Source organism: Kogia breviceps, chromosome 13 (genome assembly GCF_026419965.1).
Source record: "Kogia breviceps isolate mKogBre1 chromosome 13, mKogBre1 haplotype 1, whole genome shotgun sequence".
NCBI classification, from domain to species: Eukaryota; Metazoa; Chordata; class Mammalia; order Artiodactyla; family Physeteridae; genus Kogia; species Kogia breviceps.
In genome coordinates, this window is record NC_081322.1 from 45,185,553 (window position 1) to 45,206,358 (window position 20,806).

General features: G+C 35.3%; 1 protein-coding gene across 1 annotated transcript in view; it reads right to left on the bottom strand.

Moving 5' to 3' along the window:
- Nucleotides 1-2,472: 2,472 nt before the first annotated feature.
- HDAC2 (histone deacetylase 2) overlaps nt 2,473-20,806 on the bottom strand; it is a 32,307-nt gene continuing 13,973 nt past the window's right edge. Inside the window, exons 4-14 of the mRNA XM_059082867.2 lie at nt 20,193-20,267; nt 19,553-19,691; nt 17,422-17,563; nt 13,560-13,652; nt 13,376-13,484; nt 9,625-9,765; nt 9,271-9,379; nt 8,248-8,378; nt 7,133-7,288; nt 4,474-4,531; nt 2,473-3,359 (exon numbers count right to left, since the gene is read on the bottom strand). Of these exons, the coding sequence (XP_058938850.1) occupies nt 3,329-3,359; nt 4,474-4,531; nt 7,133-7,288; nt 8,248-8,378; nt 9,271-9,379; nt 9,625-9,765; nt 13,376-13,484; nt 13,560-13,652; nt 17,422-17,563; nt 19,553-19,691; nt 20,193-20,267 (1,184 nt within the window). The 3' untranslated portion in view covers nt 2,473-3,328. The remainder of the gene's footprint in view (nt 3,360-4,473; nt 4,532-7,132; nt 7,289-8,247; nt 8,379-9,270; nt 9,380-9,624; nt 9,766-13,375; nt 13,485-13,559; nt 13,653-17,421; nt 17,564-19,552; nt 19,692-20,192; nt 20,268-20,806) is intronic.

A 20,806-nucleotide genomic window follows, 5' to 3' on the forward strand; every position in this document is an offset into this window, starting at 1 on the left:
AATATTTGCAAATGATAGGACTGACAAGGTATTAATTTCTGAAAAATATAAACAGCTGATACAGCTCAATAAAAAAAAAAAAAAAAACCCAATCAAAAAATGGGCAGAGGGCTTCCCTGGTGGTGCAGTGGTTGTGAGTCTGCCTGCCGATGCAGGGCACACAGGTTCGTGCCCCGGTCCGCGAAGATCCCACATGCTGCGGAGCGGCTGGGCCCGTGAGCCATGGCCGCTGAGCCTGCGCGTCCGGAGCCTGTGCTCTGCAACGGGAGAGGCCACAACAGTGAGAGGCCCGCATAACACACACACACACACACACACACACACAAATTTGTATATTCACATAGTCCAGCATTCAAATCCTCATGAAAGCAGCCAATGCTTCAATGCTACCAGTTTCATTCATGATCACCTTCCTAGATATTTGTATAATCAAGTAATTTTGCCTCTTTTTTTCATTTTACACAAAAGGTATGTCACATGTCCCAGGTCTTCCTCTTTTCACTTAATGATGTGTCTTGAAGGTATTTCCATATATACAGTACATAGTTCTCATTCTTGTTAGTTATGGCTGTATTCTTTCTTAAGTATCATTCAACACATCCTATATTGAAATTTTAGGCCATTTTAATCTTTTACTTTAAGCGGTGTTTCATAATGAAGACTTCTGAAAGTCATATTGCACATGAAGTATACTAAATTTTCCAAAATGGCATTTTAAATCAGATTATTTGATTTTGATACAGAATGTCAAATTAAGCTCAAGGTTATACCGACTTATACAACCTACTGCAAAACACAACTTCCTTAAAATCTTGCGACAAGTTGTTCTTTATAACATGATAGGTTTAAAAAATTAGGTTAAAAAATTTAAAAGTATCTTCATAGCTTTCAACTAGCATTTCCTAAATTAAGGTTAAAAATCTTTTCATACTTAAGAATTATTTGCATTTTTTCCCAGTTAACTCTCCACATCCTTCATGCCTTAAAAAAAAACCCTTTATCTTTAGATATTAGCCTCTTGAACTGTGACAAGTTGCAATTCTGCACACCCCAATTGTCATTTTTCTCAATTAGAAGTTGCTAGCCTACAGAATCTTTTAAAATATTTCATTTACAGTTCGGGTTCAGTGTCATACTTAGAAAGGCCTAGTACTTTCTCAAAAGTCCCTTATGGTTTCTAGTACTTAAGTTTCATTTTCCCTTTCCAACTAATCTGATTCTTCTGATGGAAGGTATAAAACTTTTTTCCCATTTGGCTACCCATTATCCCAATACCACTTAAGGAATAATCTCTCTCTTCCCTCAACTTGAAATATTTTTATCCAATATTAATTTTCAAATTAGGGTATTTATACATCCTGTATTACGATCTTTTTCACTATACACCAGAACCGTAGCTTCTTTACACTTTTGTTTCTAGAAATTTTTGTTTTTCTGCTCTTGTAAATGGCATCTTCCTTTTTCCAACAGATCTTCTGGTTGTTCAGATATATTAAGTTGCTGGTTTCTGTGTATTAATGTTGCACCCAGTCACCTGGCTGAACTTGGTTTCATACTGTTCTCTTGAGGCTTCAGTTTTATATAAATGCTTCTATTTGTAAATAGGAAAACAAAACCTAAATGTGACCAAGCAGGCTAACCTCAGTAATGAAACAAATTTTTGGTATACCCCTGTAATCGAACATTAATACAGAGCAGTTAAAATGAGCTGTACTTGTTAAACAGGGTTAGATAATTAAAATGTAAAGCAAGTTACAGAAGTGTACACATGCAATACCATTTGTGTTTCACAAACACTAAATTCGTGTCACTATTTCACTAGTGAAAGACTGAATTCCATAATTCCTAATGTCATAAGGGTTTATATTCTGACAGATATGCAGCAAGAGTGAAAACATGGATAAGATATGGTTACTTCTGAAGAGTGGGAGGGAAATTAAATGGCAAAGTGGTAAGGAGGGCTTCTACTTCTGTGTGATTTATTTAAAGAAAAAAAAAAGCTTGAACCAAATACAGGTAAAGTGAAACATGTTAAATACAGGTGGGAGAATGGCTGTTCATTACAAAAGTCCAGGTGCTTTTGTGAATGTCTGAAGTATTTCTTAACACAGGCTTTTAAGTGAAACATTTTTGACTGACCTGTTGTCTAGCATTCTATAATTTTTCTCTCAAAATTGGGCTTTGTGAGAGATTTCACTGATTTTGGCAAGTTTCTGAAATGTTTTACTTTCTCCTTTGCATTATTTTAGTAATAGAAATTACCCAATTTGTCTGCTTTCTACCACTAGAATGTAAGCTATAGGAGCAGGCATTTTCCCCTTTATGTTCAGATGCATACTCAAAGCCTTAATGGGTAGACACTCAATAAATTGAACAATAAATGACTTTTAAGTGTTGATTTCCTTGATTTGGAAACCTGGGTGTAATTGTGGAACCTGGATACCATGTAAATGCAGTACAAGAACCAGGTTTTGTCTAAACAGCAGGTTTTATTTTAGCCTTAATATAAACACAGGAAAGTTCTGGTAAAACACAACCATAAAGTTCCTTGTCTACTTGGTTTATTGTGGGGGTTGGCAAAAAAGTCACATATAGCTCAGTACGGAAGCTATAGTTTCCTTTTCTGATTATGGATTTCTTCTTTCAACTCAGAATCTCCATTTCCAGTTTCTGAGAATCTTTGGTTCAGCTCAAAGATAATTCCTATATCTCAATTGCATAGCTTGTATCATTAATTTCAGAGATAAATTATGATAATGAGATATCAATCTTCACCAACACTGACTGGTTAACCTATAGAGGACAAGACTGTAGAACTCCTATTACATTAAGAAATAATAATTACTGTAAATACAGTAATTTCCTTAAGAAATAGTTTATGGATGTCTTTGAAGTTGCAAATCAGTATCTTCCACCTCTAGTGTATTCTATTTCTACAGAAACAGTCATGTCATCAGCCTATGAAAAAAGACTCCATGATGTAATAAACAGACAAAAGACAATCCAAATACAATTTTTTAATAAAGATAATTACAAAAGATGGAAAAATCAGCTCAGAACGGCCAATTACTTCTTTAATAGAGCAGTTTTTTGACATAACACATCAGTTTTAAATACTATCACATAAAGCATGGTGGAGAAAAGAAATTTTGCTTCATAATTAGAAAACTCACAATAAAACTTGCCAAGAAAAACAAAACCAAAAAAAGCCATTTTGAAAATAAATACAGTCCATGCCGAAGTAGTATAAAATGAAGCCAGAAGTCTTCAAAAAGAAAACATTTTTCTTCCCAATATTTTCTCACTGAAAGTGATGAGACTCTCAAATTCAAGGGTTGCTGAGCTGTTCTGATTTGGCTCTGTTAAAAGAGGCAACATGAAATATTAAAAACAGCACAATCACCATTTAAATGCACCGACCAATGGATCAGTCTTCATTGAGTTCTCATTCTTGGCTCATACCAAGAAACATGTTAAGCTGATAGTGCCTTGAGTGTTTCTGGAGTACTGACTGCCTTGATCTTTCTAGTGGTTTTACAATCTATTCCAAGTCATCTTATGAAGGCTAGCACAAAATTATGTGTGGCCAAGCATTTACATGCTTTCCAACAATAAAAACCTCAACTACAGTTTTTTAAAAAAACTATGTAGTTTAAAAAAAAATTATGTTATGCTAGCCCAGTGCTTCTTAAATTTACCTGTCTCACAACACTAAAAAATCATGTATACAGAAATAAGAGCACCATGAAAGATCACGAGTGCCTATATAAAAGTTAATAGCAGGCTTCCCTGGTGGCAGAGTGGTTAAGAATCCACCTGCCAATGCAGGGGACACGGGTTTGAGCCCTGGTCTTGGAAGATACCACATGCCACGGAGCAACTTAGCCTGTGCAACTCGACTACTGAGCCTGTGCTCTAGAGCCCAAGAGCCACAACTACTGAGCCTGTGTGCCACAACTACTGAGCCTGCGTGCCTAGAGTCCATGCTCCGCAACAAGAGAAGCCACCGCAATGAGAAGTCCACGCACCTCAACGATGAGTAGCCCCCGCTCACCCCAACTAGAGAAAGCCCGCGTGCAGCAATGAAGACCCAATGCAGCCAAAAATAAATAAATTAAATAATTTTTTTAAAAAAAGTTAATAGCAAAACAAGGCTCAGATAAATTATGTTTAAGAATATAAACTGATCTATATTCAGTTACAATACTGATTATCACCAGTCTTTGTAATTTTTTAAAAGCTACATAAATGAAAATTGAGAAAGTAGATGACATATAAACTAATAGTTAAGACACATATATTGTCTTATGCACCATTATAGACTAAAATTCAGAGCATCTCATAACAACTTACTGATATTCCAGGTTCAGTTCAGTACTTCTCAAAAGAACACATGTACACCCACCCCAACCCCAGTATGTGCTCATTATTTTTATAGTATATGAAAATTACTAGATAAAGAATATAGTTTACCCTTTGGTATCTGTTTTTTCACCACTATTGTCCTTGGATTTATCTTCTTCTTTAACATCTAAAAACAAAAATTGGGAAGAGATTAACATCTACTTTGAAATATAAAGTATATACATTTTATTTTCAAATATATCTTACTTAAAACATTAAAAACTGCCATATACAATCTTACTATTCATGAAATCAGTAACTAAATAAGCTTTGTGTTAGGTGCTGTACTAAATGACAAAGGTTCAAAGTGTCAGTATAACCCTGTAGTCCTGCCTTTGGGAAGTCTTCTTCTATGGGATCACAGCACTAGAGCCAAGATATGTGCTGTGAAGAAGTCCAGCCTACAGACGTGAGCACAGCACTGTGGGAGATTAGGAAAGGCTACAATGAAGAAGTGACGTTTGAGAGACATTCTGAAGAACGAATCGTTTTGGGGTGGGAAACAGGGAGAAGTATCTTGAACAGAGGGAAAACTTAAAAGGACTTTGAGGCAAGAAGGAATTAGGTTGGAAGGAAGAACTGAAAGACCAATGTGGCTAGAGTACTGTGAGAAGGGGACAGAATTAGATGAGGCCAGAGACAAAACAGAAGCGAAATTCTGTTGCTTATATAACCATTAGTTTAACCCTCACTGTATAAGTACCAAAACTTTACCATTTTTTAAAAAATTAATGAAACAGGAGGAGCAACACTACCTATTCAAGATCACTGAAACAAATTAGCCCAAATGTACTAAATTTTTTCTTTAGAAAAGCAAATGAACCAAAGTTGTGAGGCACTGATTATAATACAAACACATGGCAGTATGGTTACTATGACATTTGTTTAGGCTTCTGGCTTAATTTAGGATGTGCAAACTTAAATAATTCAAAGTGCCAAATGGGACAGGGGGAGGGAGGTAGAGAAAAGAAACGTTCCTAACTTCAGGTTTTGAACTACAGATGTTTAAAAATGTTTTCTATGGTTATATTTCTTTTATCTGTAGGCTGCAAGATTTTAACAAATGCAAGACCCTATAAGAAGAATTTCATTACCAAATTTCATTACCGTATCAGTAACGAAAGTATTTAGGAACTACTGAGATTAATCCACCACCAGGCCATCAAGCCAGATCAAAAAGTACTCTTGGGCTTCCCTGGTGGCGCAGTGGTTGAGAATCCTCCTGCCGATGCAGGGGACACGGGTTCGTGCCCCGGTCCAGGAAGATCCCACATGCCGTGGAGTGGCTGGGCCCGTGAGTCATGGCCACTGAGCCTGCGCGTCCGGAACCTGTGCTCCGCAAAGGGAGAGGCCACAACAGTGAGAGGCCCGCGTACCACAAAAAAAAAAAAAAAAAAAAAAAAAGGTACTCTCATTTTTAGCTTAAATAGCAATGAAAGATAAGCACCATAGTGCACCCACTTTCTCGTCTGGAAGAAAAAGCACAGAAAAGATAAAGATTTAAAAACAGGAAGAAACACCAAAAAGGAAAACAAACAGAAAAACCAGACAAGACAAATTGACAGTAAGAGAAAAATATACTAGAAAAATCCTACAACTACAGCTAAGTCCTTCTTACCTCCATCACAGCTGGCATTTCTGGATGTCAATCAGTACACAAGAGTAGACTGGAGCCATCATTGTAATACATTGGGAAGTTAAAATTATAAAATGGTAGATAGAGAACAGTAGCGTATAGAGGAGTTAATCCACGAACAAGAACAGAACTAGATGTGTCAGACATGCTATGGATTCCTAACTCTCTAGTAAAAAAGAACACGAGAGCCAGCTTACTCACATAACTTCAATATGATAGGGAAAGGATGTTGGACCAGTATCTCTGAATCAGTTTTCCACATGCTACAGGGTCAAAATTAACAGGTCAACTAAAACCTGTGCTCATCACCTTTACTTGCATATAGGTATCAGGTATTCCATCAGGAAATGCACCAAGTGCAAGAATACAGATATTTAGCACATTGCATTCTCTAGCCATGAGCACCTAATGAGGTGCTATAATACAATGTGTTAAATAAAATAAAATGACCCAGGTATGTGTAAGTGCTCTGGAAACTCAGATAAAAGTAACACATTCTGGTAGCAAATTCAATGCCCTAAAGCATCTATTTTCTCAACAAACTGACACAGCATTTTTAAAATTAGGACAGCAGAAAGTATTATCTCCTCCCAACCCAGCTCCCAAATCCCTTCCCATCTTTCTGCAGCTTTTATGTTTCCTTCATATAATTTCTGAACAAAGTCTATTCTCTGAGCCTTTTCAAAACAGTGAAACTGGTCTAAGGATAGATAATGTGACTCTTCTGTGTTTTATTCCCATCAAATGAACTTACAGGTAGTTACAAATTATCTTAGAATTTCAGCTCTGCTCACAGGCTACATATGGATCTATTATCCTCTCTCTTACCCAATCTATATCACAGTGCAATGTTCACTATTTTAAGCCTATGTCATCAAGAAGATAGTTTCCTGTAATATAAAAACAAATGTGACTAATCAGACAGCTCTAATTAAAAGAGCTTATTTACATGGGGGGAAGAAAAAGTCACCTACTTAGCACATTCACCCCCTCCAATACTTGTGTCATTGACTTCAGGATCTCATAAAAATTGCAGTATAGCTCACTTTCAAAAACTTACAATTAAAACATTAATCAAAAAATAAATCTGACCTGTTTTTTTGTCCTCCGTTTCCTTCTTGTCTTCTTCAATTCTAGCTTTCTTTGCTCCTTTCTTATGATCAGCCACATTTCTACGACCTCCCTCTCCTTCATCCTCAGAATCTGAGAATTCTTCATCACAAGCTATCCGTTTGTCTGATGCTCGAACTGATACATTAAAGATTTTTAATAAAAGTTTTGACAAAAGCAGTCACAGGTTTTACAATTGTTAAGTGCACCCCTCTACAAAAGAACTAGCCAGTCACCACATTTAAAAGTAAGGATAACAGATTTTAAGATTAGAACTGAATGCATGGCTTGCTAAATACTGAAAATTTAGCTTTAATCTAGGAAGAAATAATTCAAAGAAACATGAAAAACGTTTGCAGATCTCATTAAAAAAACAAACAACTTCGGAGGAAAAAAACTGTTTTCCTGATAGGTAGTGGGAATGATGTCTTCAAATAAAAATCTTTTATTTCAGAGCTGAGAGGGGAAGTACAGAAAATAAAAAATATCATTAACACCAACTATGTTAGAATGTCTACACTGTGATAGCATACCATTATGCTATAAACCTACGAATCACATTAAGTGGAATCAGACTGCAGAATCAAACAGAAGGTGCTTAATGTTATTCAACTCACTCTATGTAAGTGGTTAATTTGTGGAAACTTTTGAGTCAAATAAACTGAAATGGTTAATACTCCAATCAAGCTTTGAGACATAGGAAATTAAATCCACGTAAGATTAAAAAAATGGTAAAAATAAAGACAGTAATGATAGTGTGCTCATGAACAGGGGTCCCCAGCACCCCAGACCATGGACTGGTACTGGTCTGCAGCCTGTCAGGAACCAGGCCGCACAGCAGGGGGCAACCGGCGGGCGAGTGAATCAGCGAAGCTCCATCTGCCGCTCCCCAGCGCCTTCATTACTGCCTGAACCATCCCCACCCCCGTCTGTGGAAAAACTGTCTTCCACGAGACCAGTCCCTGCTGCCAAAAAGGTTGGGGACCGCTGCTCATGAAAACATGTGAAGTTCTTGGGCCACCAAAACCTTCAATTTATAGTGTTTTTTTAATAAACCAGAAAAATGTAACAGAATACACATCAAGGGACTATCTTACTAGAAATTCTCTTGTCTGGATCTTCTCCATCTTCATCTCCACTGTCTTCATGAACTGCATCTTCTGGAATAGCTTGCATTTGGACGCCAGGTGCATGTGGCAACATGCGTAAATTTTCAAATAAACGCTGTCTAAATTACAACATGCGCAGTTATTAGAAAAAATTATTTTCTTTCAAGTTCCTTTTAAATGTAAGAGGAAACATTATGCAAAAAAATTGCATCTTTTTTTTTTTATTTATTTACTTTTTTACGGTATGCGGGCCTCTCACTGTTGTGGCCTCTCCCGTTGCGGAGCACAGGCTCCAGACGCGCAGGCTCAGCGGCCACGGCTCACGGGCCCAGCCGCTCCGCGGCATGTGGGATCTTCCCGGACCGGGGCACGAACCCGCGTCCCCTGCATCGGCAGGCGGACTCTCAACCACTGCGCCACCAGGGAAGCCCAAAAAATTGCATCTTTTATCTAGCTTAACCTATGAACTAAAATAGTAACATTTACTGAGCACTGATACTTTACATAGTATTAACCCGTTTAATCCTCAAAATTTACAAGGTAGATACTATTTCATCCCCCATTTCAAGGATGAGGAAATATAAGCACAAAGGCAAATTAACTTGCCAAAAGTCACAGAGCGAGTGTGTGGTAAAGAGAGGACACAAACCAAGGTCTGTGTACTACAATGTCTCTCTAAACACTCCGTTCTTAGATAAAGCTTTATCAAAATGTTTCAATGAAAATAAATTTCACTTTCATGTAAAGTAAGAAAATATAAAATTTACAGCGCCCCTTTCAATTGAAAAATCCATTTTAACTAACAGAAAATGGAAATATTTTTGAGCTATGAATCCCATACATTTTCCATTATTTTATAAAATTAATCAATAACCTTAAGGTTTCAAATACTTTTGACAAAGGAAATACATATGTATAAAGCTAAAATGACCTACTGCATTTGGCCCTCTAAAAACTCCTAACGCTGTATCAAGATGAAACGTTTATCAAATCAATTCAATGATGTCTTACTTTATCTTTTCCATATATTCTGGAGTGTTCTGGTTTGTCATGTTTGAAGGACTAATATGCAGTTTGAAGTCTGGTCCAAAATACTCAAAGTAATCATTATATGGCAATTCTATCAAAAACAATGAAATAAAGTTACATATTAAAAGCTCAATTTTCACACAAATCCATGCACAAAATCCAGATTCAAGTTGTGAAATATTTCCAGAGAAAATGTTTAAAAGTGAATGCAAAATGAATTCATTAAGTGACTGCTCTCCTATTTACATGGTTTTGGAATCAACTGTAATCACCTAAACATCTTTTTCTATGAATTCACAGTTCATCCAATAAAGACATCAAAATAAGAACACTTACCATTGGGAATCTCACAATCAAGGGCAACAGCAGTCTCATATGTCCAACATCGAGCAACATTACGGATTGTGTACCCACCTCCCCCAAGCATCAGTAATGGTAAATTGAAAGTTTTTACAACTTCTACACATTTAGCATGACCTAAAACAAAGAAAATTTGGGTAACAATACATTTGCACAGTGTAACAGATGGAAACATAAATTTTAAAAAGATATTATAAACAATACTTTACTCAACCAAAATGGCTTTAATATGTGAAAATTTCTAGTTTAAAACTTTTATCAAACACCTTTTATGCAATGATATACAAAACACAATAAGACATAACTGGCTATGTTATCAAGTGTCCCTGATCAAATAAACAACTATATTAATATAAAGATATGAATATAACACTTTATTAATGTGATATGAAGATATTATGTTCCTGTAAGGTTACCTGGGGGAAAAAAATAAGTGAGCTTGCAATGAAACATTGTATAATCTAATCTAAACTGACTTGTTACCACTTTCCTCCATAGACATGTACAGAAAAATTATGTAAGACTATACAGGTTTAACGACAGGTTATCATTAGGCAGTGGTATTACCGACATTTTTCTCATCTAAAATTATAAAATTAATATCTATTACATTTAAAAAAACTTTAACAAATTTCTATGTGTAGAAATTTTAGTATAAAGTAAACCTAACATGAAAACAAAATATTTCCTGGATGTCATAGTTTAAAAATCAGTTACGAGGGCTTCCCTGGTGGCACAGTGGTTGAGAGTCCGCCTGCCAATGCAGGGGACACAGGTTTGTGCCCCGGTCCGGGAAGATCCCACGTGCCGCGGAGCGGCTGGGCCCGTGAGCCATGGCCGCTGAGCCTGCGCATCCGGAGCCTGTGCTCCGCAACGGTGAGAGGCCGCGACAGTGAGAGGCCCGCATACCGCAAAAAAAGAAAAAAAAAAAAAAAAAAATCAGTTACGAGTTACTAGTAACTTCTTATGTTATCATCATCATTCAGGAACACAAGTCAATGTTTAAAGCATGAAAAAAATCCTTCAATTATAGAAGAAATTGATGTATGTTGAATAATATTTTGGAAAAATCAAAATAGTACAAAGAAAAAACTACCTAAAATTCTATCATCCAAAGATCGTTTTTTGAATATTCCTTTCCAATTCTTTTTGAGTTAATTTTTAAAAGCTTAATGGTATGTTTTCTTCATGTAACTATACTGTGAGAATTTTCATTAAGTACTCTTCAATAGTTACATTATATGCTTTGTGACCACCTAGAGGGGTGGGATAGGGAGTTAACTGCACATTATTTTCAACAATATGAAACTGCTGCTTTTTGGACACTTCTGACCTAGCAAGAAAAGGGGCAATTAATTCCAAATTGTTCAAGCTAATATAAGCAGAATAGATTGATTACGTCATAATTCTAATGCTGGCTGTCATAAGAGCTATCATTAACATCAAATAAAATAGTCTTTAATATCTGTATTTAGTTATTAAATTCCATTTAGGCCAAGAGTTGTTCTGGAAAAAGTTCTACTTGAGAATTCTTCACATTTTATGAGAGAATTCAAAGCAGAATATGAACTTGTTACCTAAAAGTTCACAAGGAAAACAACTCCAAAATCATGTACAATATCCGTGATAAATCACAACTAATCCACACATAATAAATTTTAAGAAATTATTAAATAAAATTTCAGATTTATTCTTATACCCTAGCAGTTCATTCCATAATGGTGATCTTTACTTTGGTCTGGACCTCTATTATATGTTGATTTCAACACTTATAAGCAAAGAACAGCTCGATGTTCTACCAGATCTACAGAGGAAATTCACCCAAACAGGAACAAGTCAGGAGGCTGTTCTTCATGGAGGTAAAACTGATAGAACACTTGATCCATCTGAATATAATGTACTATTTATAAATACTGGCAATTTATTAATGAGTAAGGAGAAAACTAAGGAAATGACAAAATTGTATGGGGAAAAACAAGTTATGCAAAAGGGAAATTGAATAAGCTGAAACATGCTTTAATGTTGCTGGTGATGCCATTAACACTGAATACCATGACCAAAATTCTGGTCTAAATACCAGATTTAAATTGTAAAAATGGAAATATTGGAAGGGTGCATGCATGTGTTGCGGACAAAGTGGTGACTCCCTCTTCTTTCACAATGGAAAGTGAATATACAAGGTTAAAATTAAAAGTTAAGGGAGTCCCTGGTGGCGCAATGCTTGAGAATCTACCTGCTAATGCAGGGGACACGGGTTCGAGCCCTGGTCTGGGAAGATCCCACATGCTGCGGAGCAACTAGGCCCACGAGCCACAACTACTGAGCCTGCGCATCTGGAGCCTGTGCTCCGCAACAAGAGAGGCTGTGATAGTGAGAGGCCCGCACACCGCGATGAAGAGTGGCCCCCACTTACCACAACTGGGGAAAGCCCTCTCACAGAAATGAAGACCCAATGCAGCCAAAAATAAATAAATAAATAAATATTTTTTTTAAAAAAAACATTAAAAGTTAAAAATAATAAAGCTTGGGGAATTCCCTTGTGGTCCAGTGGTTAGGACTCTACACTTGCACTGCCAAGGACCTGGGTTCAATCCCTGGTCAGGGAACTAAGATCCCACATGCTGCATGGTGCGGTCAAAAAAAAAAAGAAAGAAAAGTTTGCATGTTATTTAAAGAAAGGTAAGCACCAAAAGAATCAACAAAAATTGTTGAAAATTATGCTAAGTGTAATATGTGGAATCAAAAAACAAATGAACAAACAAAACTGAACAGAAACAGTCATAGATAAAGAGAACAAACAGATGGTTGCCAGAGGGGAGGAGAGAAATATATGAGGGAGATTAAGAGGTACAAACACTGAGTTACAAAATAAATGAGTCACAAGTATGAAATGTACAGAGTGGGAAATATAGTCAATAGTAATATAATATTTTTGTATGATGACAGATGACAACTATACTTAGCATGGCGATCATTTTGAAATGTACAGAAATATCAAACCACAATGTTGTGGACCAGGAACTAACATAGTGTTGTAGGTCAGTTATACTTCGAAAACAAACGACAAACAAACTCATAGAAAAAGAGATCAGATTTGTGATTACCAGAGGCAAGGAGTGGGGGGAGGGGAGATTATATGAAGATAGTCAGAAGGTACAAACTTCCAGTTAAAAGATAAATAAGTATTAGGGATGAAATGTACAACACGATAAAGATAATCCACACTGCTGTTATAAATGAAAGCTATTAAAGAGAGTAAATCCTAAGAGTTTGCATCACAAAGAAAAATATACATTTTTAATGTATTTCTTTAATGTTGTACCTATAGGAGATGAGTGTTCACTAAACCTACTGTGTTAATCATTTCATGATGCTGAAATGATGTTGAAGTCAAATCATTATGTTGTACATCTTAACGCTCACATGGTGCTGTATGCCAACAACATCTCAAAACTGGAATAAATAAATAAATAAATAAATAAGTTTTAAAAAAAGAAGAAAATTGCTGCCTTGGTTCATACTGCAACAAGCCTTATAAAGATACTCATGTATGAATATATACATAAACTTGACAAAATAAAAGATACATACATGACAAAAACCCATAAAAAACACAAAACACACGGTTTCCTGTTAAAATAGCAGGTAAAAATTAAATGACAACTTTTATGGGAAGTTCTTAGGAAGAAAAAATTTTTCCTGGAATATCACCCTTCGAATTGCTTACCTTTGACTGTCAAATTGAAGCAACCAAGTCTATCACCGGATAGCGAGTCTGCACCACACTGTAGCACCACAGCACTAGGTTGATACATCTCCATCACTTTTGAGATAATCTATGTACAAGGTAACAAATGTTAATGTCTCTAAAAAACATTTTAGAATTCATTTTTGAAAATAATAATACTTACAGGCTTAAATATCTGCCCATATGACTCATCGTCTATACCATCTCTCATTGGAAAATTGACAGCATAGTATTTGCCTTTTCCTGCACCAATATCCTAAAATACATAGTTAAATAGATCTCAGAGAATACATCATAATAAAAAGTTTGACATATTTAATTATTAAAATATTTTTAAAAGATTAAAAGACTAGGTAACAAAACCCAATTCTTAATTCATCTAGTAGGCTGAGAAAGGAAATAATACAGAAAAAGTGCATATTACAACATTTACGGATGGCTTATAAAGCTGAAAAGAACCAATTCCACTTAAATCTGTAATGATTACTTTGGGGAGAAAAGAAATTTAACACAGTTAAATGCAATCTGAAGTTAAATATTACCCAAGAAATTTGTCATAAACAAAATACACAAGACAACTTTATAGGTAAAACTGTAGGAAATATAAACTCTGAGACAAAGAACCCTGCAGGACAACTGTCTCTAAAGTAGGATCCTTTTTGTGGCTCACAATCTGGTATAAGTTTACTTATAAGACTTTCTTGAAGTTTTAACAGTTGCAGACTAAAGCATTGAAATCTGTTCTTTAATTGGGCTTGAAATAAATTTTGTTTCTACTTGTTGAATAAGTACCACTCTAGGCATTAATACCTCCCAAAAGAAGCAAAGGAAAGAAACTGAGAGCTGGGTTCCAGCTACACACACACACACACACACACACACACACACACACACACACTTACTTAAAACATACATACATGTATTATATATACTTATTTATTTGTATATGTTATGCACGTGTATATCTATGTATGTGTATGTTCATACAGATATATACACACATAAACAGTTGACCTTTGAACAACACCAGGGTTAGGGGTACAGACCCCCATACAGTTGAAAACCTGAATTTAACTTTACAGTCTGTCCTCCATCTCCATGATTCTGCATCTGCAGATCAACCAACTGTGAGTTGTGTAGCACTGCAGTAATTATTTATTGAATAAAATCTACATAGAAGTTCAAACCTGTGTTGTTCAAGGGTCAACTGTATATTCCTAGAAGATATGGTAGAGACATTGCTACAAAACAGTGCTTTAACTACAACATCAAAGGATTGGGGGTAACTGATTCTTACATGTTTTAAATTACAGTTGACCCGTAAACAACAGGGTTTAAATTGTGGGTCCACTTACATACAGATTTTTTCTCAATAAATGTATTGGAAAATTTTTCTGGAGATTTGCAACAACCTGAAAAAACTTGCACATAACTGCAGTCTAGAAATATTTTTTAAAATTAAGAAAAAGTTACGTATGTTATGATTGCATAAAATACATGTTGATATACATATACAAAATACATTAACTGACTTTATATTATCACGAAGGCTATTAGTATTTATGCTTTTGGGGAGTCAGAGTCATATGCAGATTTTCAACTGCACAGGAGTCAGCACCCCAACCCTCTCATACTTCAAGGGTCGACTGTATAATGTCTCAATATGTATGAATCTTTAGAATTACTAATACAAATATATGTTCTTCCCTTATCTCTCATGGAACGATCTCAGCTTGAATCCATTTTTTTGGTTTTGTTTTGTTTTTTTGTGTGTGTGTTTGTTTGCGGTACGCGGGCCTCTCACTACTGTGGCCTCTCCCGTTGCAGAGCGCAGGCTCCGGATGCGCAGGCTCAGCAGCCATGGCTCACGGGCCCAGCCGCTCCGCGGCATGTGGGATCTTCCCGGACCGGGGCACGGACCCGTTTCCCCTGCATCGGCAGGCGGACTCAACCACTGAGCCACCAGGGAAGCCCAAATCCATTTTTTTTTTAGAAGCATAGCTTACCCTTCAATATTAGAGTTATTATGATCCAACTTTCAATGAAAAAGCATGAAATTACACACTCACTCCTACAATTTTTCTTAAAGAATCTAAATTTTTATATAATTAAATACAAACTATACACATGTGGACAAACTTAAAGAACTGTAAATCCCTAGACTTCTGCACTAAAAACACAGTTGGAATACAGTTGACACTAAGATTTAATACAGAAAGTTGGTCAGCACTTCTCACTCTAGCTAAAGGCTGGTAACTCAGAACTATGGCCTTTGTTGGACCAAGTTTTATACCTTCCATTTCTTATTCCACAACTACTACTTTATCACACCTTTGGTTTTTTTCTTCCACCTAGACTACTGATCTAATAAATGCAAGCATAGTTCTAACAACAATCTAAGCTTAGAGTAGCCTTTTTTGATTTAGAATGAATTGTCAGGTAGAAAAGGTAATGTTTATTAAGTTATACTCAAGTTTCACGAAAGTCCAAATACAACTACACATATAATGAAGCAGTTGATTTTAGTTTCCTAAATTTGGGGGACACCTTTATAATATGCAAAAGGAAAAAATTTTGACATTTTATACAGGGAGTATAAAATCCTAAGAAAAGAGGTATTGAAAGTCATTCTCAATCTTTTTAAAACACATATTCCCCAGTATTTTCTAACAACTTCAAGTACACTGTCAGAAATTAAAACAGAGGCTTCCATTTGCTATTTTTGAGATTATTAGAACTGTATTGCAAAGACACTATCTTTCTTTATTTAAGCTTAAAGCTGGAAAGCTTTTGCTTAATTTCTACCAGAGGGCAATGGTTATACACAAACAAATTCTACTGGTTTAGAACAGTGGTTCTCAAACTTTAGTGCGCAGAAAAGAATCATCCAGAGTTCCTAAAGTCTGAGAATATGTGCTTCTAAGTTCTCAGGTGATAGTGATGCTGCTAGTTTAAGGATCAATCTTTGGGAACCACTGGTCTATAAGATATGGCCAAGTGGGGAAAGTCACTGAATGAGCTAACACGGCAAGAAAGAACTGAAAACATAAATTATTTTAAAGGCCACATAAGTTAAACTGACATAAATGAAACAAATGACCTCTTACCCACTTACAGATAAAGAAAGGTTTCACCATCTGAATCCTTACTGAAAGAGCACAACCTTGTGATTAAATAATTAAGTCACACATTTGAAGACTACTTTAAGGTCACTCTAAACTTTTGGTTGTTAAACTATAAAGACATACCACAGATCTGAAAAACAACCTTAACAAAACAGCTTAGAACCAATGTTGAATGCCATGCCAAAAGAAATCTCCCATATAATACAGCTAAACTAAAAACAGCTGTTTAAATTTCGGAATAAACTACAACATGTTTGTAGTTTGGTTCAAAAAACCAAACCTCTAGTGGAGCAAAAAAGACAAACAAAAAACAAAACAACTTCAAGATCACCAAATGAAAGAAGATAACAGAAATATAGAAATAAATGCACTTAATGTAATAGGCAGGCGGGATAAGCTATGATGTTCTTTCTCTCCCCAAGGTGGGGGGAGAGAGAATATACATACATTACAAATTTCAGAAGCCTAAAGAAAAAAAGGGATTAAAATTAGACCAATTAAATAAAGACCAATCATAAAAGAAGGGCAATACAAGAACCTTAAAGACTCAATTATTTTATTCCACCAATCTTTATATTCAACAGCAATACAGGCTACCATCAAGTAGGTTTTGAAGATTCAAACTGAACATCAAGAAAACTGCTTCATGCTTTGTGGATGTTCAAAAATATTTATTCAACCAAAGAAAAAAGCTCAGCAAAAGAAAGCCCTTTAAGTTCTCGTTGAATGTTTGCTTGTAGTCAGCAAAAGTGAATTCCAACAAATGTTATAGCATATAAAATGACTAATCCTTCATACAAGCTTCAAATTAATGACTCAGAAAAACATTAGTTCAGGTGTAAGATTACTAACCTCCTACGTTAATCTCATAATATTTACTCAGACAGAATTCAGTCTTACCCTCAAGTCTCCCGTTCCAGGAAAGTATTCCCCATATTTATGGAATGATACAGTCATTACACGATCTGTTGTATAAAAAGCTTCTTCAACACCATCACCATGATGGATATCAATATCAATATACAAGACTCTCTGATGATATCTGAAAACAAAACCTTAAGTAAGTTTTCAAAAAGGTTTTAAGATGGGAAAAACCACCATGGATTCAGGAGACCTATTTTTGAGCTCCTGCATTCCAGAATGTTTAATCCCCTTTCTTTTCTTTACCTCCAGCCTAAGACACCATTCAAAGAGACCATCCTGAAGATACAGTTTAAGCCTCAGACCTTTAAATCTTCCCTTTACACCTAATCTAGGTGAGAAAATGTATTTACTCTGTGAAATCTGCCTTATTCTGCTTTAAAAACATAGTATATGTTTCTGTACATTAATAACTAAAGATTATACCCTACTTAAGATTGTCACTTTAAAACATCTCTCTAGCATATCTTTAGTATTATAAAATAGGGTTTGGCAATCTATGGTCCATAGTCCAAATTTGGACAATGGCCTCTTTTTGTATAGCCTTTGAGGTAAGAATAGTTTTTAACATTTTTAAATGGCTGAAAAATACAATCAAAACAATAATTTCATGATATGTGACAATTAAATGAAATTCAAATTTCAATGTCCGTAAGTAAAGTGTTACTGAAACATGGCCATGCTCGTTTGTTCACGTATTGTCCATGGCTTTTTTTATTTCAACTGAATGCTTGTGACAGAAACCACACGTGGTATTCTCATCACTTCATAGTGCTGCTTGGAGAACTACAAATCGCAGTAAAATTCGAATGCATTTTAAGAGCCACATGTATCACCATACTGGACATCGTATAACCAGTGTGTACCCATGTCAAAACAAGAAAAAAGGAAAGTGAATTTCATATATCATCCTTTCAAGGCACAATGAAGTGAGGATTATTATGGAATTAGATGGCGGAGCACTGTGTTTATTTTACAATAACACCACAGCCATGTTAAAAGAATACAATACAGGCTGACATTACCGACTAAGCACTCACAAGAATATCCTCAACTCGCAGGAAAGCAACATTCAGAAACTTGGAAAAAAAAAAACATAATGTCTCATCATAGACTTTCTTAAGAAAAGAAAAAGTGTGAACAAAGTTAAGTGTCTGAGTGGCTCATAAGCTTTTTCCAATAGTTAATTAATTAAATCAAGTTTGCACTAGTTGAAGAAGTGTGTCCAGAGAAACTACATTAAACCTGTTAAGACTGTTAGCATGCGGGCGAGAACTGCTGCTCAGAGATGAAGACACAGCAACCAACATCAACAGTGAGTTAAAAAACAAGGCAAATGATTTCAAGGGGTTTTGCTTGGCTCTCAATTAGTCAATTGACAGAGATCCGTTGTTTATTGAAGGAGTCAATACCTAATTTTAAGTAACTGAAAAATTCGCCTTTATAAATAGTATGCATGGAATAACTTCAGGCAAGAACATTTTCAAAGTTAAGAAAACACCAATTTGTTATAATCTGAAGTAGAATCTGCTAAGATGTGTTATAACTAATGAGGGTAAAAAATCTAACTTTGTAAATCTCCAAAATCACAAATACTGCTATAGATATTGCTCTCAAACTGCAATCAAGAATAACTTAACTCCTTTAGCAACTTAGATGATTATATCTATTAGCACAAAACCCCATTCTATGTGGAAGCTAGGCAGTTAGCTGGTCTCATTCAATAGGTAAACAAATTTCCTTTAACATAGGTTTCAAATTTTTGCCTTCAAAAGTTAAAACTTACAAAATGTTAGAACAAACTTCTAGGGTCATGTCATTTTTCATTAATTAAAACTATACCTCCAATCTAAATTGTCAAACTACTTCTAATATTTTTTAGAAAGGTACTTAATGGAGCCTCAAACATTGATATGTACTTCTCATTCTTAATAATCAAGGACTGGGCAAATTTCCTGTGTTTTTACAATGGTTTGGAATGAATCCACAGATGATGATTCACCATTAACTATTTTCAACCCACTGTTCACTTTTTTTTTTTTAAGCCATAGATTTTTGTTTTAAATAAAACACTTCTTCATAGGAAAAACATCAACACAAATTAACTTACTTTAGTAATTCAAGGATGGCAAGCACAATATCATTAACATAACAGAATCCTGATGCTTCTGATTTCTTAGCATGATGTAATCCTCCAGCCCAGTTAACAGCCATATCAGTTTGTTGTCGGTTTAACTTCACAGCCCCAGCTAACAAACAAGACAGGGGAGACTTTTAAATGTTTAAGATAAAAAATTAGTATAACTAGACAAAAGCCCTAGTGGAAAGAGTATGCCATGCATAAGCAAATAAGCAAGAGTATAAAGAGTATAAAAAGAGTATAAGAGTATAAGACCATAAAAGGATCATTATCAAGGGCATTAACAGTTTCTCCTTAGATAACTATTTTCCTATAGTTGTGATCCGATTAAATAAGAGCACATAGATGGAAAGGAGTAGTGACAATGGTAGCTAGAAGTCTCTAAGTGAAAATGCAACTGAAGTAACAAACTGAAAATTTTTTAAAAAAGTTTGAAACATTATGATCCCAAAACATGGAGGGAGGCCCAGTTAAAGAGAACTGTACTCTGCTAAACACACTTTTTGTTATTAAAATCCGCCACTATTAAAACTTGTTCTAAGCAAATAACCCAAAAGATACATACCAAGTTTAAATCAACTTTCAAATTTGACCAAATCAGGACACTTACCAACTGAACCACCAGTTGAAAGCTGACAAAACTCAAAGAGCCCATCAAACACTGGACAATCCTCTCCAACATTAACTGTGGAAGATGGATTTCATTAATTTCAATTCATTCTGTGAATTAATGAAAGCTTTTTCTTACAAAAACTATTTCCTACAAATAATGTTTGTTTGATGCAATCATAAAACATACATAGCACAGCAGTAATCTAAAGTTTGCAATTTTATCCAAGGCAGTTAAAGTGTTATATGTGAAATACCACCACCAATTCTTAACATGATTATTTGTGGAATATGTCTGCTTTATTAACAAGAAATCAATAGCTATCAAAATATAAAAGGTATTTGGTGTTATTTAATTATAACATGGGCTTAAATTTTCCAGGCATTTCTCCTTAAACATACGACAGTAAATTAATCAAAATTCTAAAAACTTTAAATAAGTAACTTCAGTTGCTTTACGATTTACATTCTTTAAAGCTCCTTAAGTACACAGAACATCCAAAACTTTGAAATGTATTTTGGTGGTTACCAAAAAGATGTAACAGTTGGTTCCCTACATCCATGGTTAGCATTGATCTTGAAAGATGGTTAAGAATTAACTAAGCTCATGACAGC